Source organism: Haemorhous mexicanus, chromosome 3, assembly GCF_027477595.1.
Source record: "Haemorhous mexicanus isolate bHaeMex1 chromosome 3, bHaeMex1.pri, whole genome shotgun sequence".
Taxonomy (NCBI): domain Eukaryota; kingdom Metazoa; phylum Chordata; class Aves; order Passeriformes; family Fringillidae; genus Haemorhous; species Haemorhous mexicanus.
Window position 1 is genome coordinate 40,298,155 of NC_082343.1, and position 23,165 is coordinate 40,321,319.

General features: G+C 36.2%; 1 protein-coding gene across 1 annotated transcript in view; it reads right to left on the reverse strand.

Annotated features, from left to right (window-relative positions):
- Positions 1-1,268: 1,268 nt before the first annotated feature.
- ADSS2 (adenylosuccinate synthase 2) overlaps positions 1,269-23,165 on the reverse strand; it is a 37,532-nt gene continuing 15,635 nt past the window's right edge. The window contains exons 3-13 of the mRNA XM_059841468.1: positions 20,849-20,917; positions 20,055-20,105; positions 17,711-17,777; positions 15,023-15,130; positions 14,661-14,742; positions 12,844-12,970; positions 9,921-10,075; positions 9,365-9,489; positions 8,272-8,369; positions 3,533-3,682; positions 1,269-2,582 (exon numbers count right to left, since the gene is read on the reverse strand). Coding sequence (XP_059697451.1) covers positions 2,530-2,582; positions 3,533-3,682; positions 8,272-8,369; positions 9,365-9,489; positions 9,921-10,075; positions 12,844-12,970; positions 14,661-14,742; positions 15,023-15,130; positions 17,711-17,777; positions 20,055-20,105; positions 20,849-20,917 — 1,085 coding nt within the window. The 3' untranslated portion in view covers positions 1,269-2,529. The remainder of the gene's footprint in view (positions 2,583-3,532; positions 3,683-8,271; positions 8,370-9,364; positions 9,490-9,920; positions 10,076-12,843; positions 12,971-14,660; positions 14,743-15,022; positions 15,131-17,710; positions 17,778-20,054; positions 20,106-20,848; positions 20,918-23,165) is intronic.

Below are 23,165 nucleotides of genomic sequence, written 5' to 3' on the forward strand. Positions count from 1 at the left end.
CACATATATCCTGGACCAGTATTGGCAGGAGAATGTTCTCAATTTTCCAGGCCTGCCCTTGAATGGAAGACTTGAAAGAAAAATCTCAGCTGAATTTAAAAGACAGCAAAAGAATATAAATAGTATTGCACCCAACGCAATTCTGTTTTGTTTCTTTCAAAATACTGCACAAATACTTTTTATCATTTTAGACTACTGCTGTATTGCTCAGAAATACTGCTGCATCTGGGAATATGAATTCCTACACTGAAAAACAATGGTAGTTTGTACAGTGGGGTTACAACAGTGAAAAAATCGAAACCTTGAACTTGAAGGTCTCTGCTTGGCAGAAGTGAAACACAGCTCCCTGGATGTGTTTTATTTATTCACTGACTGTAGAAGGAAACATGCCCTCATTTATTTATTTATTTATTTACTTCTTGAACCAGCTAGGCCCACAGTCTTTGGCTGGTAGTTTCACTGACAGCACAAATCGCCTTGGTGCCTCCTACAGCAATAAGGGAACAAGAATACTCAGTAATTATTACCTACTGTTCACATTGCAACATCAATTCCCTCTACTGCCTAGAAAAAGGAATTTTTTTCCTTCTAAATAAACACTGGAATTTACGTTTCACATGGTTCTAGCCCTCCTTCTCTCCATCTGGGAACTTGGAAAATATTTTCAATTCAAGGTGTCCTTTAGCTAGGGAGGGATGGTATGGTTCTCTCCTGCACTGCAAGGCTGACAGCAAAACTAGAGCTTCATCTTCTCCAGGGGAAAAAAAAAAAAATATTTTTTTTTTAAAAAGCAAGATCAGCTTGCTTTTTAATGCTGATGAGAATGATCTTTACATGCAATGCTGATACAAAGGTTTCTCACTGTATCTGCCAATTTTCCAGCATTCTGTGGTATCCACCTCTTTCCTCACATTATGCAAATAAAATACAGACCCCAGTAACTGCTCTGTCACATGCACGCAATTCAATAGAAAATGCTCCTTAAAAATCAGTTGTTTTATCCTTCAACCCTCCTGTCTCTCCTCTTACGACAAGCAATTTTATTTTGTGTCAATTTAGAATATAAAAATTGTGCTAACCACCTCAGCAGCAGCATAGTCCAACAAATTATTCCATTTCAGGTAACATCTGGTTACTCAAGACAAAAAGGCCTGGTATCTTTTATTTTGCATTAGAATTTTCTTATATTCATTCACATATTCTTATATGCAGCCAAAATCTACTAAACTAAATCTAAAACTGTTGCCCCACCCCGATACAAACTTGGGTTTAGGAAACAAAGTAAGTTTTATTTGAAGTTAAAAAGAAGCACATGAACACCACAGCACAGTGTGTAAAAAGAGAGTCATTCTCAGTAATCTGCAAAGGAAAAATATAATTACTGGGTTGTTGCAAAAAGAAATCAGATTCTTTGGAATAGATAATAATGGTTATAAATTTAAATGGTTCTGAAACATTTCCACATTTCCCAAAAATAATCCAAAATATGTCAGATGTCTTGAGGTGTACACTTGTTATTTACCCCACAACCAAAGCAAATACATGGAATACATTAAATGTTATTTCTATAGCATCTTCAACTTATAAATACAGAAATGTCTGCACTTTGGCAAACCTCCAGAGTAGGATCTTCAATTGACTCTGAAGAAAAGAATGTGAAAGGGCATCAAAATGTTAGACTTCTCACAAAATATAAATATAACCCCAGTTAATTAGGAGAACAGTTTAAGATACGCGCCTTGGAAGCAGAGAAGCACAGAGTTTAAAATGCCAGGAAAAGAAAGAGTAACATTATAAAACATTTAACTCAAAATCAGAACGGTTCTTTAATAATTGCAAATGAACTTTTTACAATATCAGTTTTTTTAACCTCCTGGGCACACTTCCTGGTAAACACTTGAGTATTCTCTGTGAGTTACAAAGAGTAAGTTTCCTGTGTTATACAGCTAAAAAAACCTGGACATTCGTAACAACTTGGCATCACATCTTCTTTTAAAAAAGATCACACAATAATTTAGACAGCATTTATAGCATTATAAAATCAGACTCCCCCTCTTTAATCACTCACAAGACCAGTCATTAAGAATACAACAGCTTTAAGAATACAAATAATGAGGATGTAAAACTATTTGTGCAAAACTGCATTATTTTTACTGTCTAAAATTTCAGGGAAGTAACACCGCCAAAAGCAGAGAGAGGATAACAAAGACAAACAGTCATGAAAGCAATGCTACCTTAGATTTTCAAACAGGAATTACATTATGAAGTAAATATTAGGTAAAGAAAAAAAATCTGATGGCACCTTGAACAACAATGAGAAGTGTCCTGGTAATTGCAGATGAACAGGAATTGATACAGGTTCATGTTGAGTCTCTTTCAGGAGTAGCAATTGATCTGGGGGTATCAACTCTAGCATTTCTTCCCATGCAAAAATCTATCTTTCCAACATCTTTGCTTTGCGGGCTACTAATGCATTTAAGAATGAGCAGTCTTTTGAGGAGTGTGCTTTCTTCCATGCATCTGAAATCTTTAAAACAGCTGGATCATTGATTCCCTGGATTTCCCTACTCCAATCCATTTAACTGCAGGAGAGAAAAAGCAAACTTCTATTGTAAGTAATACAAAGCAAGAGTGGATTGTATCTATCTTAAGATACAAACTCATCTTCTTAAGCACCACATTTTGAAGAGAAACACAGCATATACTATTCACACATTAAGAAATGATAACTTTGTCTGTTGTTCTCAAAGAATACACTGACAACTTCAAAAGTAGATATTCTTGAAACTGCCACAATAAATTAATCACTTTTACAGATTTTAAGATAAAGGGTAGTTTAAAACGATCAGAAAAGTAAAAATTTGCATCATCTCCTAACTCCCAGCTTTGGATGGAAACACAGGATCACCTTTATTAGGGAGCATCAAGAAATGTATCATTCAGGAATATATATATATATATATATATATATATATATATATATATATACACACACACATATATATATATACACTCATATAAAATTCAATTCTCAATGTATACTCTCATGAATACTCATATATATTTATACACATATATACATATATACTTTCAATGTATACTATCATAAATAATTCATGATACTAATTAATAACCCATAGTCCCACTGACTTGATGATCATAGCAAAACTAAACCCTGATTATAACCAGTCTAAAAGACACTTCAGCAAGCTATCAAAAAAAAAAAAAAAATCGGAAAAAAAAAATCTTAATTGAAAAAAAAATCTTATCAGAAAAAAAAAAAATCTTAATTGAGCAAGAACTATAGTATAAGCCAGAGAAGGAATGTCTATTAAAACTTCTGAAGATTTTGAGTTCAACAACTAAATAAAAAGTAGTAACACCATAACCACCAGTGGCACCAGGTACATCACAATAAGCACAGTTAGAAACTAGTTTTCAGTACTTTGAGTGTTCATTAATACAAAATACCAAACAGGTTTCATGGAGCAGGAATAAGCCAGACAAGAAGAAGAAAATCTGTTCTACTCACCAGGAACACCCAACTCCATTTCTATAAAACGAACATAGTTTTGTGCATTTACAGGCAGCTCATCAAACGTCCTGGCATTTGATATGTCCGTAACCCATCCTGGGAGTGTCTCATACTGAACCTCTACTTTGTTTAAGACTTCGTGGTTGGCTGAGAAGCAAACAGAAACAAAAATTTTATGTCCATGGATACTGTATGTTCTCTGCCATGAAACACTAATGAGGTGTTACCTCTTACACAAAGAGGTTTGCTCAAAAGCTAATACAAGCACTGCAGCCACCAAAGTGTTGGGGGTTTTGTTAATATAAGCGTAAGGGGAAAAAAATCCAGTAACTACCTGGACTCAAGACTTCAGGAATTCCAGTGCTCAGTCACATGCATATATTTTGCTGAAACCACAATCTTTTCAGTTCAGAAAACAACTTTTCAGGGAAATAATTCCCCAAAATGTTCTTTTTTTTCTGAATACTGAGAATCAGATCCCTCTTCATAAGGGAATTGTGAAAGCAAAATTAAGAACCAGTCTGTAAGTATCAAGCAGCTAAAACATATTTTAAAATGGCATAGGAGTGTACCTTTTACTAAACAGTCATAAGATGTACTTAAGACTTAACTGACCTCTGATACCCACAGATCCTTTGCCCCAAAACTCTGCAATGAATTTCTCAACCAGTGTGGAGTCCCACAGAATGTACAAACAGTAAGTGTTCCCACGACTTCTCAGAAGACAAGCAATATTTTGTCCTTCATTTAGTAAATTGCTACAATGTTGTCCTTTAACTATGAATCCTGTGATGATTTCTAGTACTGAAAAACATCCTAGGCATACTGCTCTGGAACTGAATCGCTCCAGTAATTGTCTGAACATTAAGTCTTGGAATGACACAGGACAGCAAAACAAACTACTTAAATCTGAAAATGATCAAAATATATTGATTTAAAAATGGGAGGAGTCAGGCATTCCTTCTTGCCTTCATGAAGAAGAGGGCATAGTAATTAATTTATGCAGGCTCTGCGTCTCAGTTCGAGTCATTCCTGCCAGGACAGCTAGTCAGCCTGGGAAAAGGTTTGAAGTGCAAGAGGTACAGTAGAGATGCAAATACAAAACCACATGCTAATCCCCTCCTTGTGTGTAGCCAACAAACTCAAGCTCAGCACATTGAACAATTTGTCCTGATGCGGGCAACAGTTCAACAGCAGCAGTGTTGTAAGGACAGCCTTAATGGACTAGGCATTTTGAGAAAGGCTGAAAGAAGACTGCTCTGCTGTCCTTAAAGTCTATAACAGCAAAAAAATGTGCAAAATTTGTACCAAGGTGTTCCCAGGTTCAAGGACTCCTGAACCAATACTCATGGCAATGAGAAGAGACAGGTACATTAAGGATGTCTGGTTGGGGAAGCCAAGGATAAGCACTTTACTGTCAGAAGTAACAACTGAGGTGTTGTCTGCTATGCAGATGATCTGTACAATAGAACAGATGCACTCAAAGTGCACAAACACTAAGTGATCACCAGGCAGTGCAGATGGTCCCTAGCCTCCCTCTTTCAGAAGAGGGAAAGTGAATGAACACCTCATCTTGGATGTCCATAGGCCTTTGAAGCCTCTCTGCTGAGGTCAGAGAGACTGCTGAAAGCATTTGGTATTGAACGGTCTAATACTGACTAGAATTTTCCATTAGCCTGTATTCCTTACCTCCCCCTAAGAGAGAAGAAAAAGAAGGGATGCATTGCTTGATGTTTTAAATGCTTCTTTAATTTTGTCCCAGCAGGTGTAATAAAGATGATGTGTGGTAAAGACAAGCCACAAACTGAGCTCAGTGTAGTACCAGATCTAGTCACCACCTGATTTCTCTCAGCCTTTCACTGAGCTTTTCCCTCAGTGGGTTTTAGGGTTTCCAGATTATTCCTTAACTGCTTAACTATATAATAGAGCAAATACAATGATATCATAATTTGAAGAGCGCTGTGATGCTACTTCCAACTCAGAAAAAATATCTCAGATTTGGGACCTTGGAACCTCTGTAAGAGAAAGATCCTCCAGCAATTTCCAGAAACTGAACATGAAAATAGTCATGTAGGTCAGACCAAAGGTGCATCCAGAATAGTGTGCCAGCTCTTTAACCGACAGCAAATGCTCAGGGGAAAAGTGCAAGAAAAAAAAATTAAAAAAACAAGCATGAAAGAAAAGCTGGTCCAAAGTAATCTCCCAATTTCCTAAGCATCTGTGTTTTCAAACTTCCTAAGCTAGAAATTATGTCCCTCTGTGCTGAAATCAACTGATGTCTGAACTCGAACAGGAGGCATTAGAGAACTAGACAATAGCTTTTATATTCTTTTTTAACTGATTGGCTCAAAGCTAGCAGGAAGTTCTGTCTTCCATAAACTCCTATCATTGGCCAGCAAAAAACTACAGCCTCAGTAACACCAACTGAAGGCAGCCATAAATTCACAAGACATTTTAGGTTCCTGCTTAAGAGGTAATTATGAAATGCACACAGAAAGCTAAGCTAAAAAACCCTGAGTGAGACTTGTATGATTCTCCAATCCAGGTGGAAAAAGAAACAAAATATGAAACATGGCATGCTTTTCCTGAGATGGTGGGTATTGTGTGTCATTCTAATTTAGAGACAGTCATTTCACAAGAAGGGTAAATCATGAACATCTCTAAGACAGTGGGAGGGTAGGAAGGGGAGAGAGAAAGAAAAAGTCTGCCAGTGAGAGCTTCCCAGACTAGTTTTCTACTAAATTAAATTCCAATGTCAGTGGCACCTTTGAAAAAAAAAAAAATTATACAAGCACACAGCATGCAGAAATGTAGACATCAGAAACAGTCTAATGGTCTGCAAAACACACAGTGGGAATAAAGTTACCTTTTGTTTTTTATGCCAGGGGCAGGGGTTAACTGCAGCATGTGTGCTGAAAATGCTGCCAAATGTTGAGGAGTATAGCAAAGAGAAGTGTGGAACATAGAGGCACTGTGAGAGACAGCATCTTCCAGCTTACCAGAAGTTCAGCTCAAACTCCTTCCTGACGCCTTAAGGAAGACAGTATGTCAACAGCTTCTACTAAAGTTCTACCAGAATTCTTAATTGTTCATACAGTAAAGAAAAATACAGGCAGGTGAGCCACATTGTGCTGCTATGACCAAAGGTCAGCTGTTACCTAGAGGTATACAAGGAACAAAGTCTGCTCCCTCAAGAGTTGTATCTAAAAAGATTCTGGCCCTGAGACATACAATGAATGAAAAAAAACCCCACAAATTACTGACATCTTAGTACTGTACAACATGGCTACCTGCTCATGCCATCTTTAAGGATGGACTGCCAGAAAAGGTTTTCCTGGCTTGAGCACAAGATCATACAATGGGCTACAGCAAAAGCATTTACTGAGTAGTTCTCTATTCAAATGTGCAACCTCCATTATGTTCAAAGGCCATTTCAAGTAAACACAAATGTCCTTAATGTTTTGATACGAGTACCAATCAGATAATATGAGAGTCTTAAAAAGGGAAAAGCATTCCCTGGTTTAATGCAAGACGAGTACTAAATTTCCTGAATCAACATCATTCAGCGTGCATTCAGACTGGAACTAGCACTTTTGTTTGAAGATTCTGGACAGCAAATCACTTAGAAAAACTCCCACAAGCACATGGAGAAACAGAAGATTTTTTAAAATTCCTTATGAATTACTCTTAACAGATATGTGCTATTTTCAAGGACTAGTGGCACATCATCACTTACTCCTTTACAAATAATTACATTTTTGTACTACAAAAATCCTACTGTGAGTTGTATCCAATTAATATGGTTGATCTCCTCACCCACAAGAAGTTCTCTGATGATGATGATATCACATGAAAAATTGTAACTGGTGACCAGCCTCTAACCCTCAGGTACCAATTACAATGAAAATGGGCATATATGCGCACATTATGAAAATCAAAAAGCCCAATCCTTAGTACTGTTTTATGTTCTTCCTTTTTTTCTGCAGTATGTCTAACTATCACAAACTGAACACAACATACTATCTATAAAAACACTGGCTTGTGATATTTGAATATTTTAACATGCAGGTAACACTCTTCAAGTAAAAATGACCACTGTCCTCCTCAGGATCTACAGTTTCTATCATGCTAAGCTGATGTACATTGGCCATGCATTAGAAGATAAGTCTTGTTTTCACCTAAACTAGTTGCTAGTTTCTTGCCCCACCCCTTGTCCCTCTTTTACACTGTGTAGCTTTTGTAGGTTTTTGGCTGCTCTGTGAATCATTAAAAGGAAGTGAACTGTTAGAAATGTAACAGAAGGAAAGAAAAACTTGGCCTTTCAACAGAACCTGTTCTCTTATGGGGTTCACTGCATGCTTAAATGAAAAGCTGGCCTGCTAGTAATGGGCATCAATACAGTAGTGGAAACAAGATAACAGAGTTTAGAGTATGAAACAAGCTTCGAATTTAGCTTGAAGGTGATGCAGGCTGCATAAAATAAAAAGGACAAGTAGTAACATATACAGCTATTTGAATCTTTCTAGTAGACAAAATTCAGTATTTGGTACAGGTATCTTTAGGGTGCAAATACTGGTATGGTGTGAAAAGATATGTCTGGTACATCTGAAGACATTAACGGCTTGATGCTGAAGTAAGACACTCCTCTTGTAAGTTTTACAGTAGAAGTGAAATGCATTTAAAAGCACCACATGACATTTCACCAAAATCCAAAACTTTTAAATAAGCAGCCTTACCAGGAAAATGAGGTATGATTTCACCATCTAGTTTGTACGCAACACCAACTTTGATTTCTGGAAATACATCCAAGATATCCAATTTGGTAAGTGCCAATCTATAAAGAAACATTACTCTGGTTAAATCAGTTCAACAACCCTTAAATCTTATCACATTGTTAAAAAAAAAAAAAAAGAAAGAAAAAAAAATCAAACAAAATTGGTTCCTGTAACTAATTTTATTTCTTTAGGAAAATATCTCATATGGCACTATCTGTTAGCTGGTCTGACTTAAAAAAACACCCCGAACCAAAAAAAAAACCACCTCTGAAACAAGATGACAGCAACAAAAAAGGATTAAACAGATTAAACATTTTTTCTTGCATCCTTCAATCTAGTACTACATGAAAATACCCAAAAAAATCAAAGAACAGGTATTCTCCAATTGAATGAATTTGTCTATGGCTTTAAGTGTTATAATTTTAATTTTTGAGGGTGCTGCCAAGATACCTAACCATTTAAGGTATAACCATTTAAGATGACTGTTTCATTGCATAATGCCTGTTGGTGTCTGTTCCTGTCCTCTGCCAAATGCTCCTGTCCTACAGTGAAGGCAGAAAAATAATCAAACACTGGCTCTACATATACCTGGCTACATCTTATTTAAAACAAAACCCACAAAGAACAAGAAAAACAGAAGTATTTAAATAGAATATGTATTTACACTATTTGATCTGCTAGCAATTTTATACCAGTGTTTCAGGCACCTCTCATTTTGATTAACATCCCAAAGACATATCTGTATTTTTAATACTTAAACACACTAATGGAGATACTGATTGTTTCCCATCTATCTTATTTTGAAGACAAACTAACAAAAGAAATCTCCGTAAAGAAAGGAGAGAAAAATCTACATCTATGAAAATATCAAATGTAAAAATATTTCACGATAGGAAAAATGAGGAACAGCTAATTTATCAAAATATCAAAACAATCAACAGATCAGTAGTAACAGTGCAAATGTTACTAACTGGTATATGTACTATTTACAGTAATCTACAGCATTTCATGATTTCCTGTCAAGGTGCCAGCAAAGCTCAGCAAACCAACTCACGCAGTAAATCCATTAATCATATAGACATATCGGAGTGAGACAAGGTCCAGCCAGCCACATCTTCTCTTCCTACCAGTGGTAACACCAAACTCTTTGCCTCTCTGTTGCAGCAATTCTCCAATTTCCTAACAAAGAGTAAGACACATCAGCGTGTGGATTTCTTTGATTTGCAACACATGATGCAGGCGCTTACTTAACATTTTGCAATATATTGTAAATTACCTTTAAAGTCCTTCCCCCAGTTTTTCACAATGCTGTCCACTTGGATGAAGACAGCAATACAAAATGTTCTTTCTAATTCAAGAGAACGATTTTTAGGCAAACCGCAAAATTTGTTCCTGCTCTAACCTTCTATTCCACAGAAATGTCTAAGAAAATTGCAATCATGTTTGGCAGTCCTGTAAGCTCAGTCTAGAATCAGAAGACTGAGACATCCAAACACATTGTCACTTACATACCTGCACTTAACCATTGCTAACACTGACTTAATGAAATTCAGACAGGACACACCAAGTTACTTCACCCCACAGGTCACACCTGAGGCTGTAATACTCACATTATCCTGTTCTGTAGGAAAGGCACCAATTCCAACCCTGGTTGTGTAGGCTTTCACAACCCCGTACACTTCCCCAACGTTCTGCGGCGGCATGCCCAGACCTGTGCACACACCTCCAACTGTGCAGTTTGATGAAGTCACAAAAGGATATGTGCCTATTAAAAACCAAAACATTTGGTTTAGAAAATTATTAAAACACTGGGTTTAAGCTGTTTTTTTCAAAAAAGTCTAATCTGGTGAGAAATACTACTTGCACTGCACTTACCTAGATTTTACAACACTCAAAATCAAAACAACGCAATAAATGTATTTTACAGTCAAGAACACATTCAGTAAGCTCTTAGCTTTGTATGTACATTGTCTGACTCACCTTCATTGGAAAAGGTAGGAATCTCTTCAACTGGTAAAAATGGACTACATAACAATTCTGAATGATGGTACATCATGTAATAACAAAAAACTGGAGTAAGACACCAGAAAAACATGCCTTGCTTTCTTACACTAAATAAACTCACTAACTGAACATTGCAAAAATTTGAAAGGAGACCCTTAAGAAACCAGTATTAAAAGATTAGAGAATGGAGATTTACTATCTTTAATTTTTGGAGGAAAAATAAAATACAAACTCTACAAACCAATCAGCACATTATAAGGATAAGAAATTGCAATGAAATGCAGAGTTCTGGAAAGAACAACTTTGTTTGCATAATCAAATGAAAAAAGATCATTAAAAAAAGAAGACTACTGGAACACAGTCTAGTAGTACAAGTCTGTCTCTAGTTAAATATTCAGCTGTCATTTAAAATGCAGCCTGGACTGCAAAGAAGAGACTTGAACATCTCAAAATCCTTAGGTTTATACCTTTTTTTAATTAAGTAGTGGCAAATGAAACTGAGCATGCCAGTCCCCAGCTGAATTGTGAACAAATACTTCAGCCTCACTATAACTGCACATAAGCAAGATACTTCTACCTGCTGTGTCAGACTTTTTTTGTTATGTCTTTTGACATGAATCAGAGATAGGTAAGAGAGGAACAACCAAGACAAAAGGAATTAAAAGCAATACAGTTCTTTCAGCAATATAGATATCTTTACAAAGTCAAAAATCCTTCAGAGACTCATCAGTGAGGTTTCACAGATTCGCTTTAGGTACTCAAATCACTCCAGAGACAGATTCAGGCTTACAGGTGATACGTAACAGCAGTTTGCAAGCATTAATCAGGTTTTTAATCGTAGAACACAGTGGTAAGACTTTTCTTAGTACTGACAGGTGAATATAGCTAGTGGATGTCAAAACCAGAGTCAATGAACAGTTCTTACTCACTTTCACCTCCCAGTCTGATATACTTACATTGCTTTGTCATTACTCTGTGCTTAAAAACACAGAAGACCATACATCCCCACACCTGCCCCCCCATTCCCAGACAAATGCACACATGAGCTTCATTATAGGCTCCAGGAAAGTGGGATGGATTGCAAGCCTGGGGATTTACTATCCTCACAGCCAATAGACACACATTCAGAAAACTCACTTCAATATTAAGACTTCTATGCAACAAAGCACAGACAACAGCCTCATTCAGAACGCTTAATAATCAAACTGGCAACGTCAAACCTTTTGACTAGGGCTTGTCTATTGTTAATACAAGTGTTCAATCCACTGATGGTATCTACCTATGGAGAGCACGTTTCCTCATGTGCTTGGGTCTCTCAGCAGAGGCAGGAAAAAAATCAAACTAATCTGAACAACTCTGTATGTATTATAGACATACCTGATGTGTTTCAGACTGTCTGCACCTCCTGTTCACATGAAATCCAAAATACTCACCATTTACAAGAAAACAACCCTCCTTGATAGACTTTTTTGCAAATATCTCAGTTTTGCATCAAAGATTTCCCTGTGACAAGTATATCTGAAGACTTCTTTCCTATTAATTTTGTCTTGTAAAAAAAGGATGTGTCTTCTAATATTCAGACTGAGAAAGATTAGTCTCTGTAAGTATAAGCACCAAACTAAGACACATGTTACTCTTAAAATAAGAGGCTTTAAGACTGAGTATGTTTGAAAATACCCAATACCTCAAATCATATTGGTTGAAAGCTGAGTGCATGCCAGTTTCATAATTGTTTGACAGCAGTCCTTACAGGTTTCAATTTCAGGTGTTAGTATCTTCCTAACAATAAAAATGATGTTGTTACAAGGCCAGTGAGACTGAAGAAAAATGTGACAAAATGCAGGAGCCAATCACACAGGCTCACAGTAGCAGATTATCTGTTGTTACAACATAATAACAAAACAATCATTCCATTACAAAAAAAGCTGCCTCTACAACCTAGAATCTTCTAATTTATTAGCAAACTTACAGTGTTTTAAGAAAAACTGCATAATTTTGAATATCAAACAGACTGGGATAATCTTTTCAGTCTTTCCTCATTAGCAATCCAGATTACCAACACTTTTCCCAACAATGTGAAACAATGGAAAACTGAGTGTTAACTAAAGACGTTTTTTAAAAAGCAAGCTGATTTTTCAAAAGTCAAGAAGTATTTTGCATATATGCTTTGCCTCTCAAAGCTCTCCATTTTTATTCTCAAGTGATTTCCACAGATGTAAAAAATGGTGAGTGATTTCATTTACAATTTAGAGATGCTGAAGTAATAGCTACACTCTAAGAGGAGCTACTTGATCTTTACCGTCATTCAAATTATTACTCCCGGGAGAGTCTACAGCTTTTTGAAATAATTTAATTAACAACCCACTCACCCACCCCTGTATTATTTCCTAGTCATAGAGAGTGCTGTTCTTCCAAAACAAAAAACACTTCTGGCATGAGAACAGCTTATCACAGGAGAGTTTATATTTAATGTTCCTTTTACACAATGCAAGTGTATATCAGCATGTGTCTCAAGAAGACCATACCTACCAAAATCTATGTCCAGCAGTGCTGCATTTGCACCTTCAACTAAGATCTTCTTTGGTGGTCCATGTAAAGCCTCATACATGAAATAAACACCATCCCTTACCATTGGTTTTACTTTTTCCATGTAGCCCTGAATAACACAAAAGACTATTGTATAGTATAATTTCATTATGATAAAGGCAGCCAGAGAAGAATTGCTGTTGTTCCCTCATAAAAATGCTCATATTCCTTTCAAAGAGGAAAAGCAAACAAAGAAATGTTAAGTATGCCATAATGTGAACAAAGGGAAGAAGAATGTGAAACTCAGATTTACACAACAGATATGTACACTCTCCCTAGGAGGAAAGAAAAAAGGGGGAAGGATGAGGAGGAAAGAAAAATCCAAACTTCTGAATGCTTTAGAAACATTCCAAGCATGAGTATTATCACTGTACTGCATTTGGTCTTTCACTTCCAAGTGTTCAAAATGTCTCCCCCAAAACCTGCATGTAGGGAGTTCAGCTTCTGGCCATCTGAAGTAAACAAATGCACACAATTGTGAGCTATAATTTTTAAGTAAAAGTGAAGTTATTTATTGGAATTCAGCATCAAATGCCTGATTGCCACTGAGTAGCTGGATGCAAGAAGCCAATAATGTTCAGATTATCACTTGGTACACAGCCTTTCTTCACGAGAACACATGGAAGTTCTCATTTTAACAATTTACTCCATGAGAAATGTAATACTTTGCCTTTCAGAATGGAATCAAGTGCATTAGCATAAGGCAAGTAATTTTCCTCAAGCTACAAATATGTGCAGTGTCTCCACCTTAACAAGGAGTTTCAGATAGTCCATAATCCTGAACTGCATTAAGTAAAGTATAAAGTATTAGGAAGTAATCAACTGTAACTGGTTTCTACACCTACAATCTAATAAAAATACAACAACACCTGTGCAACAGGCCTTACTTAGAGTAAAACAAACAGAAGTGCTAAGAACTCCCATATATTCTACTCTAGAGCTGTAAAAATTAAAGGTAGAGGAAGGATGATTTCTTTGGCCTGATTTTCTTAAAGAATTATCATGCAATTGTGTGTGCCCTCCCTGTTCCCCACACACCTCAGTGGTTTTAAACAATGTCACATTTGGTTGACATTTTAAGGGTTAAAAAAAAAATAATCTCACACAGGTAAGTTTCTACAAAAAGCATGAATAAAAAGGTTGGGTAGAACAGTAAGACACCTCACAAGATTTTCACATAACTTGGATGCTGTGCAAATAAAACCTAATACCAGTGAGGAAACTCTCAACTCTCCCAATCTCATGGAAAACATCAAATCAGAATTCATTATTAACCAAAGACTACTTTGCTGGCAATCAGGCTTCATTAGCTCTGCTGCTATCAATTTCCATTTTTCTATGTTGCTAGACAGTATTTTAAGAGTTATTACTTAGAAAAACTATTTACTTCAATTCTCAACTTACTGAGACAAGTGCTTAACATTCTGCTTTACAATGAAACATACTTCCCCCAACTACAATCTGGTTTTTCTCCTAGACTGTATGTTTGAGTGAGTAGAAGTCAAGAAGAAATCACCCCACACAAGCCTTTTTCTTAAAATTCAAGCATCTCTTTTGAATGTAAGTTTTGAAATGTTACATAAAACAGAGCCAAGAGTGTCCTTAAGGATAGCAGCAGACTCTGCAACACTGATACACATGGTTTCCCATGACACAGTCTAACTCCTCACACAAGCACAAGCATCAGTCACGCCAAGGGATTTGCGTATCAGTAACTGCACACAGTGATTATATAATCAGAGAGACAGAAGCAGGCTTACCTTCAGCTTTTCCAATTCCCCTTCAATATCTATTTTTAAGGTTGGATATATTGCTTTGTACTGATTGGCTAACACTTTGAACCTGAAAGGCAAAAATGCTTGACTGAGGTTTCTGTTTGTTTCCTTCCCACCAACCCTTGATTTTTACTGGTTACGTATCTGCATTTATTTGGTAATTTAACCATTTCAAACAATGAATTATGATAATAATTATGATTGTATAATTTAATAAAATTTTATATAATTTTTTAATTTTAAAAGAACTTTTAATTAAGAAAATTAACAGGAACCAGATGTAATTGCTTACACAGGGTAATATCCAGAAACTGAAAACTATGCTTACAACTGTGTACAGTAATTACCTCTCAGAAAAGTCATCAAAATCAGAAACAAGATCACACATTCTGAGTCCACTTCGAGCTGCCTTTGAAGAATATACTGGACCAATTCCTTTTTTGGTAGTTCCCAAACTTTGAAAAGATAATAATAAAGAGTTATTGATATAAAGATGTTTTTTTCTCTAAAGCTATTACATCCTAAGCATAAAATGAAATGCTGTTAATTGTGAGTATTTAACCTTGTTTCAAGCATTGAAAACAAAAGATACTTTTAGGATGCAATCTAATGTCAGAATATCTCTGTTTATACAAGCAAATATCTTCTACATACCTCCGTTTTTAAATCAATATTTTTTTGTAGTTTAGTGAATGCTTACATATTTATTTTTACACAATTCTAAACCTTTATACCTAAGGAACCAAATGTGAAGAAAACATCCTTCAGTATTATGAACCGAAATGAAATAAACATCTTCCTAAAACACTGTCCTGAAAACCTAAAGAAAGTCCTCCCTAAAGCAACAGCACAAAGAGTATGGATTTCATGTCTGTGTGTAAGAAATATTTCATTTCATTCTAAATACCTCAGTTGGAGCCAGGAAAACAGAAGACACTGTCAAATATCCGAAAGTGACAGAGACACTCAAAATGCTCTCCCTGTGTTAAGAGTACAGGCATGGATTTTCCATTGTAGCTGATTCTGAAAAACTGAACTCTTTTTCTTACCCTTACCTGACCACTCTCCCTGAAAAGCCTTTTCCAGCTTAAGTCCTGATGATATAATATAAAACTTGCTTGCACTGACTTTACTGTGAGAGAAGTACGGCTACTTCAGATAATGTCTTCTGCCAGAGTCATGCTAAGTAGCTATCAAAATGGAGCCAAACTGTACTCATCACAGGCAGATTATCAAATATCTTCCCCATCATGCTCAATACATTAAGTAACTTTTTAAGGAGAAGTGAACAGTCTGCAAGATTGCGATATTGCACAAGTGTGCGATATGTTGCTAAGCTTAATTGTGCACTTAGTTTTAACTGGTTTGGGTTTCCCCCCCAATCAGACACAGACTCTTCTTCAGTTATAAATTCTGCAGATGCAGAGTGTCCCATAGTTCTTCAAAGAGCCTTTGAAGGTACCATACCATAACTCAATTCAAGAGGGCCCTCAGGGAAAGTAGGAGGCACAGGTCATATCAAAACTTTATGTTATTGAGTATCACTTGATATGTGAATGAACAGAAAGACAACTCATACTAAGTATATAACTCCTTAGCAGTATGGATTAGATTCAAAAATACCTTGGGAAAAAACTTCAATTCTTCCAATTAGACTCAATACCAAGTTAACTCAGGGAGTGATGCTTACCTCTAGTCCAAAAAGAAAACAAAAACCCCATTTTAATGAACTTTGCACCACACTGTATCCTTTAACCAGACCAGGACACTGTGGCTTAAACAACTGACTAGCCTCCACCCCAATTCACACTCTCCAGAGAGAAGGGTTGGTTTCCATTTATTTTGTTTCATTAAGACATACAAATTAATAAAGAAGTTGTCAGAAGACTGTACTTACAGAAGCTAAAACAACTGTATAAGCAGAATACATTGTATTAGATTTTGAGACTAGATTGTACTAGGCTTTTCTATAACCTTCCTGCAAAGGAAGCTACAAGATGAACCTTACTGGTGATGGTTTTTGAGCTACATTTGACCAGACAAAAGCATTCAGTTAAAAGAAAAAATAAACTTAACATTTAGAATGGTAATTCTAATGGTAATAGTTAAAGTCTTTTAGCTTGTGCTCCATAAATACTGAAGAATAGCTGATACACAGTGATAATAGCTGATAATGGCTCATTAAAATAAGAATATTCTTCCATATCTATCTATATGTTCTGTTTGCTTTTTAAATCCTAAACCAGCAGGTAACAAGAGAGCTGGTACAGCGCAGACAAGTGTGAAAATGACTCCTTGTAAAAATCACTGACATATTATCACTCAATGACAACCTGTGTGAAGCAAGATACACTCAAATCAGACACTCTTTTAAAGCTTATTATCATGGATGAAACATTTTTCAGATGAGTATGCCTCAATTACTTTTCATCCATGTAATCTCCCTTTTCTGGAAGCTCTTCTAAGTCTACTGTAATCTGAGAAGTCCATAGCACTACAATGCTTCCCAGCTGTAGACAGGTCATTGTTAATTCTGCCAGCTTTTTCCCCAGCCCCAAGAATTAGTGAGCTACTTGGAAAGCACAAGTTAAAAACACAGCGAGATGGTTTCTAAAAGTTTTGAAAGCTTCAGAAAGTCAGTAGCACTCTGTAGAAGACAATGTGAATATCTACATTCACCTCTGACTTTCAGTTATTTGGAGATGCCAAAGGGGTTCTTCAATATTCATAAAGAGAAATATATTTATACAGAAACAAATACCTCCAGTAAACAATTAAAACACTAGGAAGCAGAAACTAGCAAATTAACAATAGAAACCTTTCCATAAGGCAGAATATAAAGACAGAGCCCTTTAATTAGGTATATGATCTTCCACTGGAAGATAAAACTGTAAGAAATAATCCCTGAATAGTTCACATTCAAGAGTCACATGGATAATTTTTTTTAACCCACTGACCAAGCAAAAAAGAGATTCAATTAAGTAAGTCCTGTTTGTACAAAGTCATCCCGTGTTTGACAAAATAAAACTACCTACTTCTTTCCTGCTTGTTCTTGCCTCTGTTGTTCTTGGATGCCATCAGCAGCTTGGTGAAAATCAAACACTAAGAAAATAAAATAATTTAAGTTGAAATTTTGTGTGAAACAAATTATATCAGCAATGATTTCTTTGGACCAACTCTGTTTACCAATGTGGAAAATAAATATACACACTAAAGAAAGGCAAATAAAATTACATGAGTTTTTTCTTTCCTTTTGCATTTTTTCACAGGGAAGAGTTCTAAGTTTTTTCAGAGACTTTTTAAAAAGTGTTTATTTTGTAGAATATTTGCAAAGTGAGTATGCATGTCCCACAGAATCACTAAGCCATTTTGACTTTGTAGTGGCCCCAAAGAACATATCAATAAATGAAGAAAAAATGCAATTAAAAAAAAACATCCTGGAAATCGGATACACTAAAAAAAGGTCATACTGCTAAAATTCAGGTGAGACCTGAAAGTTAACATTGTAACCCATTCTACATATTTCTTAAACAATTTTATGTTTTAGGCAACATCAATTAAAACACACTTGAAAATACAAAAGCTCCTACCAATGTCTGTTATGTCAACAGAAGTCAACTTCATAAGCCCTGATTATGTTTTAAACCATTATACTGCTATTAATGATAAAGATTATGCAAAGTATCCTTTGTATCAACATTTTATCTACCATAAAAGAAGCAAAAAACCAAAACAGAACAACAAAACTCAAAAGACACACACACGTCCACAGCCCCGCCCCTGACATGCCAAAAATCTTACAGGACTCATGTTAAATACAAAGATTGGTGGGCTGGTGCACAGCTTATAGGCTAACAGAATTAATTTAACTGGTTTTCTTAAGCGCTATTTCCTGAAAGTTAAAAACCATCTACACATTGCACAGGAAAGACCCATGTAATTAATGAGTATGTTAATCTCTCCAGAACAAGAGTGGTTTTCCTGTTTGCCTTACGGATTTGGCTTTGTGTTTATTTCCATGCACTCCCTTATTTTAAAGAATTACATCATGCCCAGCAATGTGAACCTACCTTTGGCTGATCTGTTGTTACAGACTAATCATTCATAGATCAATACCCATTTTAGAGAAGACATTTCTTTCATGGTAACAGACTTTCAAATTATCATCAAAACTTTCTAAATAGAGGCATTATGAAAGCTCATTTCTGTGAAGAGGTTGAATGATTATGAGTGACAGTCAGCAACTGGTCCTTTTTACTCACAATCTGTTTAATCATGAAAAATTCACAGCACTGCCACTGCAATATAATCACCACAGAACAGTTTTTCTAGTAATCAAGCAATTTCCAAGTAATTCATCTACAGAATTATCAGAAAAGATACTGGTAACTTAGAAACAATTACTCAACTATTTCAATCTCACTAGTTACTCCAAACTAAAAACATATTTACTCTGAAATAACTGCAAATAAGTTCACTCACTAAGCTATTCCAGATTGGTGTAAAACACAAAACAAAGCGAAACCAAAGAAAGTGAAACCAAAAGCAAAACTGTTTTTCCCCCATGTTACAAGCTTTTATTTTATAAAGTCCTAAACAGTGTGCACCTTCAGAAAATGACTACCAGAGGCAGCAGCTATGTTATAATATCTAAAGAGCTAATCTAAAGGAAAAACTGATGTCATCAAGATGTAGTAGGAGTGGTACAGGAAGAGTTTCTAAAGCTCTGACGGATTGGACTCAATACTATTTCACTTCAGGCTTTGAACTGCAGTGTCGTCTCAAGCACAGGCTGGATTCAGTGCTTCACTGATGAGCTCCTCTCAAGGAGGGCAGCCATTCTCTTCATCCCTACAGAGTCCTTCCCACAAAACCTCCTCTAGGAAGCAAGTGGCAATGTCCTTGGTAAGGAAATCATTAGCTTCAAGTCACACCAGGTCACCTGATTTCCCAGAAATCTGAGTCGCTACTGTAAGCGGCAACACTTTTCACCAAAAGGGGAACAAATCCTGAGTCAAGTCACTGCTCAATGCTTTCTGACTGCTCCGTGCTTCTCATCTGACTTGGAAAGTGAACCTGCTTACCTGCCTAGGTGACCCTTATGGAATAGGATTAAAGAAAAAAAAAAAAAATCACTAGAACATAAACCTGAGAGGGTTCATAGTGAATTTTTTTTCTAGGACCTTCAATAAATCAAAGTAACCCAGGGAGACCTAATCCAAAGAAAAGTACCTATATAGCGAGATGGCTAAAAATTATGACACTTCTACTGCCACAAAAAGTCCATAAAAAAGCAAAAATTAACAAAACCAAAAACCAAACAAAAAACCCACCAAAAAAAAACCACCAACAAAAAACAAACCACAAACAGGAACTTACCAATATGAGCCCTGTCAGAAATTATTAGTCTCTTTTCCCAGCCTTCCAGTCCTTTAAAGACAAAATGAAATAGTTTAAATTATGCTTTGTATAGCATTTTTGTCTTCTGATGTATAAAGTATAAATACTTTTCATGTTTAGTCTTCAGTCAATCTATTTTAAGGCTGAGCAATCATATTACACAGAAAAAAAAAGTAATTTCAGTAATTAAAATTTGGCATCAATCTATAAAGCTGCGAAAATCAGACTTATTCTTAAGAAGAATTCAAGCTACTAGCCCCTCAATTTTAGCAAACAATTAGTAGCTCTTTTGGTTCTGAATAATATAGACCATTGATTTTCCCCACTTCTAGGAGCCGGCTGCCAAGCATGGCTATAGACATAACATGAAGTATCCAAAAACTGAGTTCTGAATCAAGAAGTGATTACCACAGCACCTCTTTACATTAACATGGTCAAAGTGTACACCAATATTCTAAGAAATAAAATTACTTTGAACAGGTTAACACACTTTAAAAAGCCATTTCACTTCTTAAATTCACTTTTTTAAGCAAAGAAAAATGTCTGCAGACAATTCTGATTTAGATTATATTCTAAAACTGTACAGAGATTCCTTTTATCTGCCTTCCCATGAGGGCTCTGGCACTTACTCCAAGACTACTGTCAGAGATCAACAGCTAAAAGGAGTTGTGGAAAAATACATTGTATGTAACCTCCACAGAGGCATCCTCCATCTAAATAATTTGAGTAGAGTGCCATAAACTATTTTAAAATTACTATCTTCAAATTCTCACCTTTTCCTTTCTTTAAGTTTTTTTCAGCTTCTTCAAAGAGTCCTGGCAAATGAATTACAACACCATTTCCTGAAGAAAATCATTATATAAAATTTAATTAATTATGTCGAGCATGGGAAAAAATATTTCAAACAGTTCAAAGACACTTCATATATTGTGTGCAGAGTATTTTATTTAAGTTCTTTAACTTACTGCAATTTTGATTCTTAGGAATTTGTCTAGGCCAGATTTGCTCCTAAAGTATGCATTTCTACCTACATGCATTGAATCTTCCTAATAAATGAAACAAACTTTCAATTTAGACCAGTACAAACAGGAACAAAATTGTAGAACGGTCTGAAATCCAACTTCCTCTTTCTCATATCTAAAATTAACCTCCCTCTTTGTACTTCATTTTAATAAGCTTATTGTTTTCTAAAAGCTTGGCACATTATAAACACTAGCATCCTTGCAGGCACTTTTTTGCTGTAAACAAACACAGAATATTCTGTATGTAGAGGTGGGACTGTTAAGAGACTAGCAAAAACAACAGAGGAAAAAGCCCTATCAAAAGCTAGCTTACCTTCCTACAGCTGTCACATTGCTCAGAAAAAGACTACTAGTTCATACAATTAAGCAGCATCACTGAGTGCCTAGGAAGGAGCATTCTCACAGCAAAACTGATCCATCCTAAGGTCCAACCAAACTCAGTAGATTCAAAGCTACCAGTAGAACATCTAGTTGAAGAAGGGATCTGCCATCCAAAACTATTTGCATATCACCTAATTTCACACCGATAAAAGCATTCTACACATCAAAACACAAAGTATTTTAAGATTTCTTCACTATTGCCTTCATTATGCAGTCCTAAACAATAGGAATATTCTACTATACTACTCAATCACTTTGCCCTTACCCCTTTTTTTTTTAACATACATGTTCTTTCAGGGGAATCCTAAGCCTTTGTTTTTCCCTGAAAGAGATTTTATACATAAGGCATACCTAAAAGAATCTAGAAAAAGCTTCATAACAGGCAAGACCAAAAGACAGAAGATACAGCCAAGAGGATTTGTCATGAGGATTTGTAAAAAGTTCTGTCCCAGCTAGTGTATTGTTAAAGGATGGGGGTCTTCCTATTCAACCAAGTCTGCCAAAGAACACAAGGCAAATGGGCATCCTTGTTTTACTGTTTTCAAGTAATAACTTCAAGAAACACAGTAGAGTAACATCAAAAGAGAATAGAAGTAGTATCATCTGCCTCAGCCCTCAAAACTAGGAACAGTTAACATCCCAAACTTCCCATCATCAACAGGAATCTATTTCCATGCCCACTGGCTCCATTTCTGTAGAAGTATTAGGCAGGACAAGTTGATCCATAACTATCCCATTATCAAGTCACAGTGTAACAGCTGAAAAGGGGCAATTAACCCCCAAATCCCATCAAGTGCAGATTTACTGCTGACAGAGTATACAGTCACTGCCAGCTGGACTGTTTATGAATCAAGTAACTTGTGACAGAGGCTCTTCAGCTGCTCTTTAGCAAACTGTCAATGACCACTTGCTCTTGGCATATACACCAAACCGAAAAGCAAGACTGCAGGCTCAAAGGAATGGGATGCAGGAAGAAGTGACAGGAAGAGCACGGCAACAGAATGCTGAATTGGAGAAGTACACTGTGTAAGGGACAGGAGCTCTGGGTATTAAAGGAGCAACATGGAAGTGCTGCTAAGTCATAGCCAGCCTTTAGTGACCCAGAGACCCAACCTGTTTGGTGAAACAGCACTCAAGCACAAACATAGTTATAATGGTGTGTACATAATTTATGTTTACCCTCATTTTTAGAAGGAAATTCTATGGGCTACACGACATCATTAAGTATGTTGGCCATCCAAGCAATCCAAAGGAAAAAACCCCAACCATTGGAAACAGGATTCCAAGGGAGAGTGGAAAGGGGGTAAGTAGCTTTTTAGGGACAACAGACCAGATAGTCTAAAACCCTCTTCACAAAGCAAACAGATCACAGAACCTCATATCACCTAGTACTGCCACTGCCCTAAACCTTCCCATGTACTCTCCTTAGAGTATTTCTTGGTAAGAACTCAAGAGTGTGGAAGTCTTTTGGAGTTAAGCATTCATTACACAATCCAGTGGAAAAGGGAGGGAAGAACTATGGTTCAAAAAGTACTGGTAAGCACTTAACAGGGCTAAAGATTAAATGAGACTGGGGTATTCTAAGAATAAGAGATATAAATGACAGGGAAAATAAAAGAGAATGGGAGAATGAAGATACACTGGGCAGCTAGCTGTTTACATTGGTAGGGTAGATAAGAACAAAGGT